Genomic DNA, 15,831 nt, shown 5'->3' with positions numbered 1-15,831 from the left:
GAAAGTGGGTGGAAGGCGGACCTGAATTTGCACAATCTAGTGTTTGTCTAGTTATGTTGTCTGTTTGTTCTTGTCATACTCTTAATGACTGGTTTTCAGATAATAAAAACAAATACCAACCAGTTTAAATCAATATTTGTGGTGCCCCTTAAACTAATTAGTCAGTAAAAAGGAGACCTAAGACCCTATGATTCAATGAAACCCCCGATTCCTATACAACAAGTGATTTGCCTCGTCACAGCTTTGGCAATATACGTATGATATGCGAGAAAGCTGAAAGGTGGCTTTATAATGGAGAAGCCCTCTAAAATTTCTCCCTTATGGTAGGGGGATCTGACAGCCACAACTCTTATGGCTTATTCCGGACCATTCCTAACCCCTATTAAAATTTGCCCCATTACTGTTAACTAACATCCTAGCTCAGTTTTCTTCACTTTATAGCTTCTAAACAAGCCCCACCCTTTCCAGTTAACTTCTGTGTCGTCTATAATATTTTCTATACTGATCTTAGGAAGAATCTGCTTAGCAAAGACTAGCGGGCCAGCATAGCTGTCTTCAGTGCTTCATGAATGCCTCAACCACCTCTTCACAATCAAATCAAAGGTCTTATTCTATACAAGGGTATGCAGTTCAAATCAAATAGAAAAATCCTAGTGTCTTACTGGACCGGCTCATTTGTCTAATCCACATTCATATATCCCTGTCAAAAGCCCACCTAAAAGGAATCAGAAATTGTCATCTTATTAGAAAACTTATTTTCATATATCACTGCATAGCATTTTATATGGCTCCTTTGTGGTATATTGGGTTCTAGACCAGATGCAGGCTCAGATTTGGCTTGCAGGTCATCTTTTATTAACCTTTTCACTAGGTTTCTTTTAGTAATTCTGCTATTACAGTTACATGTGGTGCCAATAGCCCAAGCTGAATCCACTGTGGTACCATGAAGAACACATAGCAAGTCCCTGAAATTAACAGCAAGAAACATATCCAAGTGAACCAAACAGATTGTAAATTTAAAATCAATCATTTGTTATGAAAACATAGTGCAAAAACTCATATATCTCATACACAAATACATAAATGTTCTATAGATATATGGAGGGGAGGGAGGGAGTGTGCTGTTTACCATTGTTTGACAACTGTTCTTGAGCAGATCACACTTGAAGCTCCTTAGACATGATTCGGGCAGCAAATTTCTGAATTGTACGAATGTTTTACTTGTGAAGGAACATGCAATTGTTCTACATCACAATAAAGTTAAAAGAGGAAGAATAGCATATAACAGCAAAGATAATTGGAAGGATATCTTCTCTTCATAGACGGGATGGTTAACCATCAGCAGGTTATTGTTGTTCACAATTGCACGAACCAATATTTCCTTGGCCTCCTCATGTTTCTTTTTCAGCATGTTGCAAATCTGCATTAAACAATAGCAGCCTTCCCATAGTACTTAGATTGTCTGTATCATATACTGGGATTTTATGAATAAACTAAATGATAAACATGATGCCATGCAATAATATTTTTCAATTGCAAGTTAACAACTGCTCCTTTAAACATTCTGATCACTCTACCAGACAGCTTTCAGGTAGACAATTTTTAAGACACTTGAGACATTTTTTGGACTCGTGTATTTGTCATGGTTTGATCAGCTTTGAGGAGAAGAGAATATGTACTTCAATTAATAGTAAATATATAATCAAGTGAAACCTGTAGTTTACTTACATCTTCAAGATCCTTTGTATATGCTTCAGCCTTTTCAACATTTAGATCATTTTCCATTGCCAAAGGTATTTCTAGTTCAGACATGTTCACCTCCCGAGGAGTATCAAGCACAGAGGTCAGAACATTCTTGGTATTCATATCTACAAGTTTCTCTTGATTGCAAACCTATGTACAGGAACCAAAGCAAAAAATAAAAAATAATAATAATAACTGACATAAGCTTTCACCTCTCTGTTTTTATAAAAATTTTAGCAGCCATGATAAATAACAAGCTGACATGCTTCTGCAATAGGTTACCTGTTCTTTAAAAACTACTTCTGAAGCTTCCTTGAAATTTCTGGAAATTTCAAGAAAAAGTCATGCATTATTTAAAGGAACGATCCAGAAAAATGAATTAGACCACATAAATAAACAGTATGATAGGACCTGATTTCTCTAGGTGATTCAGATAGGCGTTTAAGTGGATTTAAGGTAGTGACATTTGCATTTGATGCCTGCGGAATAGCTTGTTAAGAATACGAGTTAGCTTTAAAATATTGAGGGAATTCTTTATGAATTAAATCCAAAAAGTAAAAAATAACAACAAATAAAATAAAAATAAAAATAAAGAAAGAAAGCAGAAGGAAAGAAAAAGGCACCTCTAAAGTTTTCCGCTTCAAAGATGAGGATGAGGTTGGTGGTGTTTTCTTCAGAGTGTCAACAGAAGGCACCATCTTGGATGCAGTCTTTCCTTGTAATTCCATGTTTTGTTCTGATTTTCTCAATGATTTGATTTCCTTCCCAAATGTAGAATTTGACAGAATATTGCTCGCTCCTGTAGCCCTATACTAAGGCAAAAATTGAGTCATTACAAAATTGAGTCCCAAAATCTCCACATATAGCAATACATTCAACAATAAATAAAAGGGGTTAAATTCACATCAAACCTTGAAATCTTCAAACTTGATGGTTTGGGTGTTCTACTAAGGTCTTTAACTCCTGAAAGCTTGTTTCCTTCAACAGAAATTGTCTTCAAGTTTTTAATGGGTCCCATGCTTAGAACCACAGGTTTTGGATTCACACATTTATGGGTACTAGATTTAGCTATCTGCTTAATTGAGCTGGAAGGATCAACCTGAAGGCTGCAAGAATCTCAGACAGCTTGATATTATGAGATTTGAACAATGATTATTTTTAGCATATTGAATGACTGAAAGAACTTATTTAATTTGAATATAAGGAAAATTATAACTACAAGAGGAAACATGGATTAATTTGAAGTTCTGAAATGAGGACATGCAATAAGAAGAAAAGAGGTGTCAAAATAAATTGGGAAATGGATGCGGTAGCTGAACACCTTAGTGAGATTTATTTGTTCACAACATTGAAAAGTAACTGGAGTATACTACAGAAAAAAATTAAAAAAAATTAAAAAAATAAAAAAATTAAAAACTGAATCTATCCCCAATGACAGTAAATCTCTATGAAAATCAAAACAAAAACAGAAAAATTCTTGTGTACTAGATGGAAGGCCACACAGTTTTAACAAAAATGAATAATCAAATCCAGTAGAGCAGGCTTGGCTCAGACTCAAAGTACACCCAATGAATGATCTCCCATGAAAGCTCACAATCCATTGATCAAGTCAAAATCTTCTTTTTTCTTTCTTATGATTAACATACATTGTAGTAACAGAAAAGGGTGATGGAACTTTACCAACGGGAAAATTGTTGAGAAACAAAAAGGCCAACCGTGCATCCATATGTGTGTCCCTTTCAACATCATGATAATGTCTATTGTCATCCCCAAGCAATGTATCCTACTTATAAATTTACAAAAAAAAAAAAAACAAAAAAACAAAAAAGGACCTGTAGACTAAACCACACCACTTGATTGTTGCCAATTGACTCTCTTTCAGTTAACTTTTTAAAAAATAAAAAGTAAAAGATATAAAGAGAGTAGAGAAATCATTTTCCTCAAAGAAACTGAATATTCTATTTCTTAAGAAAATTATCAGGATCACTATTCAGCCTCACAGGAATTTCAGTTTCTTAAGAAATAGACTATTTGGTGGTCAATATGATGATTATTTTCTTCAAAGACTTTAGGAATCGTGCAAAAGGAAAGGTTCTTTGGGGAATCTTAGTTTGATTTGGTCGATATGATGGGAAAGAAATGCGAGGATTTTTATGATACTAAGAACAGAGGATGTGATTTGGGACCTATCTTACTCTTCATCCTCCCTTTGGGCTAATACTAGCAAGACCTTCACAGGCACCCAATTGAGTTTATACTCTGCTAGATTGGCACCTTTTATGCTAGTCAACCTCTCAAGTATGGTCAGCACCAAGTGAAGGAATGGTTAAATTGAACATTGATGGATGTTCTTTGGGCAGCCGAGGGCAACTTGGGATTGGTGGAGTGATTAGAGATCGTTGAGGTTTAGTAATTAAAGCATATGCTAACCCTGCAGATGATAGTTTTGCTATTGAGGCTGAGGTTGTAGAGTTTTTGAAAGGCCTTGTGCAAGCAAAAGCTTTGGACTAGTCCAACTTTGTGGTGGAGGGGGATTCTGCAGTTGTTATCTCATAGGTGGCTAAAAAGGAAAGAGGTTCATGGAGCCTTGATAGGTAGTTGCACCAAATATTCGATAACTTTACAAAGTTGGGATGCTACATTCGATGGGTTCCTTGCTTGGCTAATCAGGGGGCAAATGGGTTGGCTAAAAGAAGAGCAAAGCAATTGGTATCTTTTGTTGGACATTATGTGCCTCCTTGAGTCTACTTAATTGTTGTTCAAATGTTGCTTCACTTTTTGTAACTTCTTCTGTTCCTAGTAAATGAATCTATTCCCTTGTCTTAATTTAAGCTTGTACATTGTGGAAGGATGTCTCATTCTTCTTATTTTTTTAATTAATAAAAAAGATCTATTCAGTTTCTGATATATATATATAATCAGCATCACAAGTTTATATAAATGTAGTGAAATATGCTTTCCACATTAATTAAGTACATGCATGGCTTTAAAATTCTTGAAACTTCCACAGATACAAATGAATAGGTTCTACTTCTGGAGACTGAAATTTAAACCCAAAAAATCTAAAATAGTGCCTTCAACACAGACATTTCATGTTTGAGGCATTAATGGTGTGGTTAATACACAAAGCCAAAGTTTAAAACCCTAGGCACAAAATGACAGATCCTGCTAGAGACGCCTCACCCAGAAGTGTTGAGATTCCACTTCTGGAGTTGAAAGCCATGCAAAATCACACTCAAAAGTGTTGTTTCTAGACTCCAATGACCTATATCTGTTTCTCAAACGAAGAAGTACACCAGAAATCCAAACCATACTAGATGCCTCACCTGAAAGTATTAAGATCTTTAACACTCCTTGCACTTCCCAGCAAAACAGTTTCACCTTTTGCTACTTCCTGAACGCATGGCCTTGAAGTACTTACTAGTTTGCTGATCCTGCTTTGGGTTCTAACAGCATCAAGGTCATCCCTGTTGAAGATTACACAGGAAATGTCATTTGAGTAACACAACACTTCTTGTATTGCTTGTAACTTCAGTGATGCAGTCCTATTTCCAGGGTGAAAATAAGTTTAACAAGAAGTCAACATGTAAAATCCTAGCATAGAATAGAAATTCCATGGAGATGACTCACTTGATAGGATTAACATCTTGGACATTCTTTTCACTTCCCAGAAAAACAGGTTCACCTTTTGCTAATTCTGTGGTTTGTGAACTTGAACGACCAACCAATTTGCCCCCAATTGTTGTATCCTCCCTGTTGAAGATAAATGGGACAGTGTCATTTGAACACTAACAGTGGCAATTGTTATCAAACGCATAAGCTACCTTTCTTCATCTGCAGGAATCAAATGTACGCCATCAATCCTTTTGCTTCCAAGTGAGAGAACTTTTGTCTGAGTTGACAATGCCTGATGCAACTGAGATGTTTCTTCTGTTCTCCTGAAATACTTTGACCGAATGGCTCCAGTTGCCTTCTCTTTCAAGGGTATTAATTTGTCCATCATGTGTCCACTGCATCAAATAAACAACTGAACAACTGATATTGGAATTCATAAGTCATGCCCTTTATAACAGTTTCCCTCAACACAGTTAATGAATCACTGAACATAAATTCTCTTTCATTATCAGATGGCAACAAAAAAAACAAAGGTGAGACCAAGATCTGTATCCATAACCATGATTACAGCTACAGGAACATATGTTCGCTGACTTCAGTCATCAGTCAAAGGCAATTTAAAGGATATATAATCAAAATTAATTTTTCTCCTAATACTACATTCCAAATATAATCTCAAGAATTAAATCAACAGAACAAGGGTGATAATGAGTGACAATTAAGCTAAAAGTTTATAGATTGTTGACCTGCTCAATGGAGTCAAGGTAAGCTCTGAGGTTGAATTCTTGTTTTCACTATCGGCCTTGGTAACATGCAAAGCCTTCCTCAAGAGAATATCTTCAAGATCTAAATCACATTTTTCTGGTTGGGTGCCATCTATATTTTCTGCTGGAACGTGATCACCACAGCCCATTTTGTTCCTTTCAGTGTCATTGCTCTGTGATGTGGTGATATGCAGTGGAGGTGAATTGTCAAACTGTGAGCATTCATGATTAGATCTTGATTCAGCTATCATTTTGGTATTAACATTTTGCTCTCCACCTGATATGTTATTTACTTTTGGGTCCAGGGAAAAAAATTTTGTCTGCAATTCTGAAACAGTACCATGAGTTTCATTCTTGGATACAGACTCAACAGGTATGTCCTGGATTCTCCGATGATCATATGGATCTGCAGAAATTGCCTTCGCTGATGGTTGACTTTGTTTGTCACTTTCTTCTGCAGTGATCATTACTTTTTTCTCCATAGAAGTTCTTGCCTCGTTTGACAAAGATTGATTTTCAAAATTTGCAGTTTCTGAAGAGCCATTATCATTTATGGAATCAAGATTCCCAAGACCACCTACCAAAGTGTCTGCCTTTAAAGTTGTAGCCATCTCACATGCAGGAAGTTTCATGGCTATGCCATCGTCAAATGCACTAATATCTTCAGCCAGGGGGTTTCTGCTGTCTTGACACACACTTTTATCTGCAGAAACTCCTTTGCTAGATTTTTTTTCTGCTTTTGTTAAGCTTGGTTCAAAATTGAAAGTATCCAAGCTGAAACCAAGAACAAAAATTATGATATTCAAAGATAAAACACTAACTTATCCTGCTATTATTAATTTTGAAATGTCATATATATGCCATAAAAGCAATAAAGAACTTCAAAAGTTCCCACAAGATTTTCATGCACTCACTCATTAAAATCAAAAGAGAATGCAAAATTGTCTTGCTTTCCTTGATGATTTCTGTTGACAGAATCTTCTCCAGATCGTTCCTTGGATTTCCCAGTCTTTTTGGGTGAGAAATCAAGGTCTGACATATCTACTTTGAAGGATGATATCTTGCCAAAATCACCATCAAGATTGAAGTCCATATCCCTACATAAAGTATTGTGTTATGAGTACCCTGGCAGTGACGCACTTATATGAGTGATACATTCAATGAACTGGAGAATGAGCATGATTATGTCCCAGACACATATCAGATTGGTCTTCACAAGTCATAAAATTTATTGTTCGCCACATACACTGAGGAAGAGCACAATAGTGTATGAAGTCCAGAAGTGAAAAAGTGAGGAGACAAAAAAACTAGCAAAGAAAATTCAAGCAGTTTATGCAATAAATACTCAGAATTTGACTAAACGGAACCTGATATGTGTTCCTTCTTTTAACAAAATTCACTAGGTTTTTCAGATGAGATATTAAATTGGAGAAAAAATTGCAACAACCCAAGGTTTTAGCAGAACTTACATTTTACTGAAGTTAAATGCTGTCGTCTTGCCTTTGGCCCCTGTCTCAAAGTTGAAGTCCATAGTGTCATCTCCTGCCACAGCCATTGATTTCCAGGAGCTGAGAAATTCCTTTCCTATTCCCTCATCTGTTACAAGTGGAATATATAATCTCACTCATTACATGATTCACTTAAATTTGGGAACAACTAGATCTAGAGAATTTTAACGCAAAATCATTACTACATCCAAAGGCCTAAATAGCAACAAAAAGTGTAGGTTGGCTGAACAGATCCTCATACACCAAGCCACTTTGGAGTTTTTACACATGTTTGGTCTGAAGAGTCCTCTGAATATGAACAAAGAAGAGAGTACAGCTCATTACGGTCAAAACAAAAATATATGGGAATTTCCCATAAGTAATTGAGAATGAGAGCCAAATGAATTGAAAGATTCATGTTTGGTTTGGGAAGGGATCATGGAAGATACCAAGGGACTGTAAAACATTTATTTGGAAATCCTTAATATATACTTAACTTAAGAGAAATGAAAGGAATACCTAGCAATGGAGTTTTCTGTTTTGGATCAGCAGATGAAGGAGCCTCCTTTTTTGATTCTGCCATCTGTGTAGATAAGTTCATATGCTTAGTCTCCACAAACAACTAGAAGTTGGTTAGATGCAACTCCATGTAGATCATAAGACGTTTTAGCTATTAACTCAATTAAGTCAGTTTGGATTTGCATTTAGAATGTGTTGGAAAATATCTCAAATTCCTATTTAGTACATATTCATTTTGTAAAGAATATAGAATAAGAAAACATGTTTAAGTATACCTTCATAATATTTTAGGTGATGAGGAGACAAAGTTGTGAAATTGAGATGAGCTTTTAAAAACTCTATGTAGTAAATAGAGATGCAAGAGTACAAGACACCTAATAAAGGATGACTCAAGGTTTAGGATGTAGATATTAGGAGGGGGCTCAAGTTCTCTCTTAGCTTCATGTACCTTTGTGTGAGTTTATTTTTATCTTTAGAAACATTAAAATTTCTGCTGGCACAGCAGAATGTTTGTCTAGACTCCATTGATGCAATTCAAGAACCCAACCCTCGTTCTCCAAGATGAAAAATAAAGAACTAAGAATAGTAAAGATGAGAAAGAAGAGAAATTTCAGATCTCCAAGGAGAAATGCTCCTTCACTCAATTAGTATGGGGACCTATAAAGACAAACTATAGAGACACAATGCAGCCATTAAAACATGAGGTTCACATTGGCTTCAATTTCCTCATTGCAATAGAGCAGAAATAAGGCATGTCATGTCATTGTAATAGAGCACAAAGTGTAAGAGAAGTTCATTCCACAAAAAGAAAAGCTTGAAATCCCAGTCAGAAGAACTCTCAAAAAGTCTCAAATAATAATATAATAAAAAAATTAAAACAATAAAAAACTGAAAAGCTTAAGCATTACATGAAGAATAAGCTGAAAATTATAAATTATCAACATGAAGTCAATACAAGAAGTAGTTGATTTCTTGACAAAGAGAATGCTAAATGAGAGAAATTTAGACTCCAAATCAGACTACAGAAAAAAAAAAAAAAAAAAAAAAAGAAGAAGAAGAAGAAAGAAAAGAGCATCATCTACAGGATCCAATTAATGACAAAGAAATTGTACCAAAAATGTTTCAAATCTCACATGATTACGAATAACCACCAATGGCACTCAAGGCAAAGCAATGAACAAAATAAAATGATAATACTTCTTTCAATAATTAGGGAAGTCTTGGAAACTATACACTTCAAAGAAAACAAGATCAAGTGAATCCTACCAACAGTGCCAAACTGAAGTCAACTGATCTACAGAATTTGTGAAATTTCCTATTTTTAAAATAAAATAAAAAATTAAAAATAACTGTTCTAGCTAGTAAAATGAATCAAAAATGAAATATGAAAGTGAATTAACCAAAAAAAAAAATGTAAGTGATGAAATCTAACAAAACGGCAACATAATGCTCAATTTTCATACCAAAACAACCATTAAAGATCAGCAGCCTAGACTTTACAAAGCAATCTGAAGTAAGCTGATCTGCCATTGGAATCAAAGAGATTAGCTGGTAAAATCAAGATCAGAAATCAAATCCGAAATTCAATTCAACAGAAACTAATCTTTAAAAATAATCGTACACAAAAGAAACAGAAACAATTTCAGTTGTCAACAAAATTTTCATACATAAACAAAGCCACCTGGTTAACAACCACAGGACCTAAATTTGATATAGAGAGAGAGAGAGAGGAAACTGAAGAATGAAATGAATCTCAGACCTGTTCCTGCAATGGTGTCACTGCGTGATCTGTGTTCGAATGCCCCCGATTTTTATAGTTTTGAACTTTAGAGAGGCGGGAGCTGAATTGGGGGTAGCTACTTGGACAGGTAGGGCTTCCAATTTTTAATGTTACACTCGTATAATGCTGCCACGTTGGTAACTTGATGTTAACAGGCATGGTATTAACCCACATCCAATTTACGGGTAAAATCATAATTTAAAAATTAATTAATCTAATAAAAGTAGAAAAGTCTTTTGGCTTTTAAAAGCTTTAGGTATAAATTAGATTTTTCCCTATCTTCTTTATTTAAAAAACCTTTTTATACAAAGATTAGAAAGATCAAAAAATATAGGGTTAAAGATTTGAAGGTTTAGGACTTGAAGATCAACTTTTCAAATAAGATTTTGATCATCAGATTAGCATTTTATATTCATTAATTATATTTGAATAATTTAGATATTTAAATCTAAATTAGGGTTTGTTTATTTAATTTTTTTTTTTAGAAAGATTGGAAATTTATTAATGCAGATTAATTTATTGATGAAAATAGGAAAATTTCAATTGAATAGAAAATAAATAAATGAAAAATTAGTGGAAGAAGAGAAATTTTTAGATTTAGAAAATAAATAAATAAATTGGAGGCTTTAGATTGGAAAAAGAAAATAATAATAATAACAACAAGAATTGTAGGGTTTCTAGATTTTGGAATTTATGATGGTACGTTGGGGCGACAATTTAAAAAAAAATGAAGAAGAAGAAAATAAGAACTAATATGAGACTGTTGAGTGAAAAAAAAAAATGTAACCATGAGAGCCAAAAGAGTGGTAGAGTGGCAGTGGAATAATGAGTGGAGTTGGTGGAGTTGTTAAAAGTACACGGTAGTTTGTTAAGTAAGAGAGAAAATTAGGATTAATAATAATAATAATAATAATAATAATAGTTTTGTATAAGATTTAATTTAATTTAAGTATATAAATAAATAAATAAATAAGATAAAATTAGGGAGGAATATGAATTTTATAAAAATTTGGAAACTTATTAAAATAATTTATTATTGTTTAGGAAGTTGAAAATAATATTATCTCTAATAATGTTAACATAGGAAATTAATTAGAACTACTGGGAACTATATAAAATATTGTTAGGATTGTCAAATTTATGTCTCTATATAAATAATCTATAATAAATGTTGTGTATGATATTATGTTAGATGAGGAGTAAATTTTTAAAGCTAAATTCTTTAATATTTTGAGTACTTTTTCAAGGTAAGGGAAATTAATGTAAATTTTGTAAAAGGAAATAATTTTCTTTTTATATTGTATTTTGAAATGTATAAAAATGTTATTTTTATTTCTATGCATGGATCAAATATATGTTTTGTATGAAAAATATGTTTGAATATTTTCTTTGTTTATGAAAAATGAAAATTTTGGAGATATGGCATTTTGTTTTGTTAGTTTGAATTAATGAAGTGTTTGACTTTAGTTTCAATGACCCTAGTCAACGGGTTATAGTTGTTGACATTTGGTTTTGTTCACCTTAAATAGAACAAATTTGAAATTAGTCACTCATTTGTGAAATCCCACCTAATTGGGCATCATTTGTTATTTGATAATCATAGTGAAAACAACTTAAATGTAATTGATTTGAAATGGATATAAAATGATTTTGATATATATGAAATGTTTGATTAAACACTTTAAAATTTATTAGCATATTTGTACTCAAACATTTTTATGAAAATGATTTTACATTAAATCTTTTATTTGTAAGTATGATTGAAACTATATGATCCATGAAACTGTATTAATGTTCCTTATTGGGCTTTGAGTTCATGCCCTTTCGTTGATAATTTTTCAGATACTCTCAGTTTGAGTAAGGAGTGATGGCTAGGTTGGGGAATTTTTTTCTTTATTAGAATTTTGGTTCAAACTTTATTATGGACATTGTTTAGACGTTAACATTCAATTCCTCTTAGAATTATTTGAGTTTGGAGTTATTTGGACAATAACATTTTAATTGATGTGTTAATTTTAAAAGTTGAGAATTGAGGATTATAGAATTTATTTATTTTACTACTCTGAACATGAATTTGGTAATTGACAATTTCCAGTTACAAGATGAATGTTTGTATTGTTTTCACTTTGAGTCTTCGGGCTTGAGGTGTGAAATGATCGTGATGTCCATGGAGTAGGTTTTGGGGCGTGACAAAGTGGTATCAGAGCATTATGTTATGATCTTGTTTGGAACTTGTTTTAGTTTACTTCGGGGATAAATGAATGATGCATTAGTTTAAGTTTCAGTTTCATCTTATATAAACTCATATTCTTCCTTATGAATCTAAATTGTCTAATTGGTTTCTTAGTGACTAATTTAGTTACACTTAATTCTTTATAGGACAACATGCCACCAAGAAGACTAACATCTTCCCAAAACAATCAGGCTAATAATGATGTACCTCTTCCACTTGAGGGTTTGCTTTCCATGAATGCAGAAGGGATTTATAGGTATCTTGAGACTTTAGTTGGTTTGGTCGAGCGTCAGGCTAGAGCTATTGAGGCTCAAGCTCTTGGACAACCCTCATCTTCTAAGGGTAGCTCATTTGATAACTTTAAGAAGTTAGGTCCTCCTTACTTTTCTGGTACTTCAGACTCAACGAAAACAAAAAGCTTAGATTCTTAAGATAGAGAAATTCTTTGATGTTATAGATTGCTCTAAGAAGCAAAAAGCCTCTTATACAACATTTATGCTAGATAAAGAAGTAGATCATTGGTTGCGTATGATCAAAAGGCTTTTAGAGGATCAAGGACCTATAATTTGAAGACAGTTTAAAGAGACATTTTACAAAAAGTACTTCCCCAACAATGTTAGACGATAAAAAGTAGGAGAGTTTGTTCGTTTGGAATAAGCGGATATGACGGTGGCTCAGTATGAGACTAAATTTACGGAGTTGTCATGTTTTGTTCTACAATTGATTGCTATAGAGGAGGAAAAAACATTAAAGTTTCAAGATGGATTGAAGCCCTATCTGAAGAACAAAATATTTATTTTGAAGCTTAATGTCTATTCAGAGGTTGTAGATAAAGCCCTTATAGTGGAAATGGATAATAAGGAGCCTCAACAATACAAAGAGCAACAAAGGAAAAGGAGTAGGAGTGATAGTGCTCATGATAACCAAGCACCAAAAAGGCTTGTTTCAACTGAGAGTCAGAATAAAAAGGAAATAGTGCAAAATTTAGTTGTGACTTGTTCTATTTGTGGTAAGAAACATTAGGGTAAGTCTTGTTATAAAGAGTCTAGAGCTTGCTTTAGTTGTAGGAAGCATAGACATATGATTCAGGATTGTCTAGAAAATAAGAAGTTTATAATTGGGAAACCTAAGGAGGATAATAAAGAGGATAAACAGAAACCCAAAGTCTAAGGGCGGATGTTTGCTATGACTCATCAAGATGGTCAAGTCACTTCTGATGTGGCAATAGGTACTATTCGAATTTACACTTTATTATTAGAGCCTTGATTGACCTAAACTCAACACACTATTTGTTTCAATATCTTTTGTTGGTTTGTTGGGTACGTATGCTTGTTGGTAGCCTAAACTTTGATTTGATTGTTGCTATTCCTATGGGACATTCTATTATGGATAATATAATGTTTAGAGGTTGTCTTATGAGGACTAGTTATATGGAAATGTTAGTTGACTTATCACTTCTTGACCTTTAGGATTTTGATGTGATTTTAAAGATGGATTGGTTAGTTTCCTTCTATGTCTTTATTAATTATTTTGGTAAAAGGGTGACTATCCACTTTCCTAGCTAACATGAGTTTAGTTTTGAGGGAAAGCATGTGACTAGACCATTGTGTATAATCTTGGTTTTATGGGTTAGTTCCTTGCTTAGGAATGGTTGTTAAGGGTTTTATGCCTATGTGGTGTGTGATGGAAATGATACTATGTTATATTATTGTCAAATTGATAAAGGTTTAGTGAATCAATTTTAGTGTTTGAGAGGTCACCTAGGAATTAAAAGAAGAGATAAGAGAAAAGAATCCTCTTTTATTTCAAGTCTCATGTATGTTAAGTTTAGAGGACTAAACTTTTGTTAAGGAGGGGAGGATGTAATACCCCAAACCCAATTTAGTAGTAAAATCATAATTTAAAAATTAATTAATTAAATTAATTAATCTAATACGGATAGAAAAGTCTTTCGCTTTTAAAAGCCTTAGGTATAAATTAGATTTTTCTCTATCTTCTCTATTCAGAAAACCCTTTTACATGAAGATCAAAAAGATTATAGAGCATAAGGTTGAAGATTTTGAGGTTTAAGGTTTGAATATCAACTTTTCAAGTAAGATTTTAATTATCGGATTAGTATTTTATATTCATTAATTAGATTTGAATACTTTAGAAATCCTAATATAAATTAGGGTTTGTTTATTTAATTTTTTTTAGACCAAAATATTGGAAATTTATGAATGTAGATTAATTTATTGATGAAAATATGAAAATTTCAATTGAATAAAAAATAAATGAATAAAAAATTAGTGGAAGAAGAGAAATTTTAGATTTAGAAAATAAATAAATCATTTGTGTAGGCTTTAGATTGAAATAATAATAATAATAATATGTAGGGTTTTTGGATTTTGGAATTTGAGATGGTATGTTGGGGCGACAATTTAAAAAAAAAAAAAAGGAAGAAAAAGAAAAGAAAAACAAAAATGAGATTGTTGAGTGAAAAAAAAAAAAACAAAACAAAAACGAAAACACAATCTAACCGTGAGAGCCAAATGATGAAAGAGTGGTAGTGGAATAAATTAAAATGATAATAATAATAATAATGAGTGGAGTTGGTGGAGTATTTTGTTAAGTAAGAGAGAATATTGAGATTAATAATAATAATAATAATAGTTTTTGTACAAGTTTTAATTTAATTTAAGCATATAAATAAATAAATAGTTATGACAAAATTAGAGAGGAATATGAATTTTATAAAAATTTGGAAACTCATTAAATTAATTTATTATTGTTTCGGAAGTTGAAAATAATATTATTTTTAATAATGTTAACATAGGAAATTAATTAGAATTACTAAGAACTATGTAAAATATTGTTAGGATTGTCAAATTTATATCTCTAGATAAATAATCAATAAGAAATATTGTATATGATATTATGTTAGATGATGAGTGAATTCTTCAAACTAAATTCTTCATGAATTTCAGTGTTTCTTCAAGGTAAGGGAAATTAATGCAAATTTTGTAAAAGGAAATGATTTTCTTTTTATATTATATTTTGAAATATGTAAAAATGTTATTTTTATTTTTATGCATGGATCAAAGATATGTTTTGTATGAAAAATATGTTTGGACATTTTATTTGTTTATGAAAAATGAAAATTTTGGAAATATGATATTTTGTTTTGTAAGTTTGAATTAATGAAATGAAGTGTTTAACTCTGATTTCTATGACCCTAGTCAACGGGTTAAAAATGTTGACATTCCTATGACCCTAGTTAACGTGTTATAATTGTTAACATTTCAATGACCTTAGTCAACATGTTATAATTGTTGATATTTTTATGGCCTTAGTAAACGGGTTATAATAGTTGACCTTATGACTATAGTCAACGAGTTATAATTGTTGATATTTGGTTTTGTTCACCTTAAATAGAACAAATTTGAAACTAGTCACTTATTTGTAAAATCTTACCTAATTAGACATTATTTGTTATTTGATAATCAAAGTGAAAACAATTAAAATGTATTTGATTTAAAATGGATATGAAATGATTTTGATATATATCAAAATATTTAGTTAAACACTTTAAAATTTATTAGCATATTTGTACTCAAATGTTTTTATGAAAATGATTTTACACTAAATCTACTATTTGTAAGTATGATTGAAACTTTTTTATTCATAAAACTGTATTAATGTTCCTTGTTA

At 32.2% G+C, this 15,831-nt stretch overlaps 1 protein-coding gene across 3 annotated transcripts; it reads right to left on the bottom strand.

The window, feature by feature from the left end:
* Positions 1–716: 716 nt before the first annotated feature.
* LOC104880486 (uncharacterized protein At4g18490) lies at positions 717–10,030 on the bottom strand. Of its 3 annotated transcripts, XM_019222456.2 has the most exons (17): positions 9,888–10,030; positions 9,592–9,651; positions 8,129–8,192; positions 7,592–7,718; positions 7,037–7,219; positions 6,105–6,896; positions 5,568–5,753; positions 5,374–5,496; positions 5,070–5,210; positions 2,655–2,849; positions 2,367–2,550; positions 2,155–2,222; positions 2,026–2,065; positions 1,729–1,893; positions 1,310–1,420; positions 1,130–1,214; positions 717–965 (listed from the first exon to the last, which is right to left on the bottom strand). In XM_019222456.2, exons 2-16 carry the CDS (start codon positions 9,601–9,603, stop codon positions 1,158–1,160), a joined length of 2,448 nt encoding a protein of 815 aa, XP_019078001.1. In that variant the 5' UTR covers positions 9,604–9,651; positions 9,888–10,030; the 3' UTR covers positions 717–965; positions 1,130–1,157. The 3 variants fall into 3 exon arrangements, with proteins under 3 accessions (XP_019078001.1, XP_019078003.1, XP_019078004.1); XM_019222458.1 differs by lacking the exons at positions 9,592–9,651; positions 9,888–10,030 and adding an exon at positions 7,813–7,918; XM_019222459.2 differs by lacking the exons at positions 8,129–8,192; positions 9,592–9,651 and having other exon boundaries at positions 9,888–10,029.
* Positions 10,031–15,831: the final 5,801 nt, after the last annotated feature.

Source organism: Vitis vinifera, chromosome 10, assembly GCF_030704535.1.
Source record: "Vitis vinifera cultivar Pinot Noir 40024 chromosome 10, ASM3070453v1".
NCBI classification, from domain to species: Eukaryota; Viridiplantae; Streptophyta; class Magnoliopsida; order Vitales; family Vitaceae; genus Vitis; species Vitis vinifera.
The sequence above is the reverse complement of the archived record's forward strand: the minus strand, read 5'-3'. Positions and strand labels throughout refer to the sequence as shown.

Excerpts from the sequence above, each read along its gene's own strand:
- LOC104880486 (XM_019222456.2), bottom strand. Across the intron at positions 7,719-8,128 it reads ACAGAAAACTCCATTGCTAG|ATGAGGGAATAGGAAAGGAA; the intron begins GTATTCCTTTCA and ends CACTTGTAACAG. Across the intron at positions 5,497-5,567 it reads ATTCCTGCAGATGAAGAAAG|GGAGGATACAACAATTGGGG; the intron begins GTAGCTTATGCG and ends TATCTTCAACAG.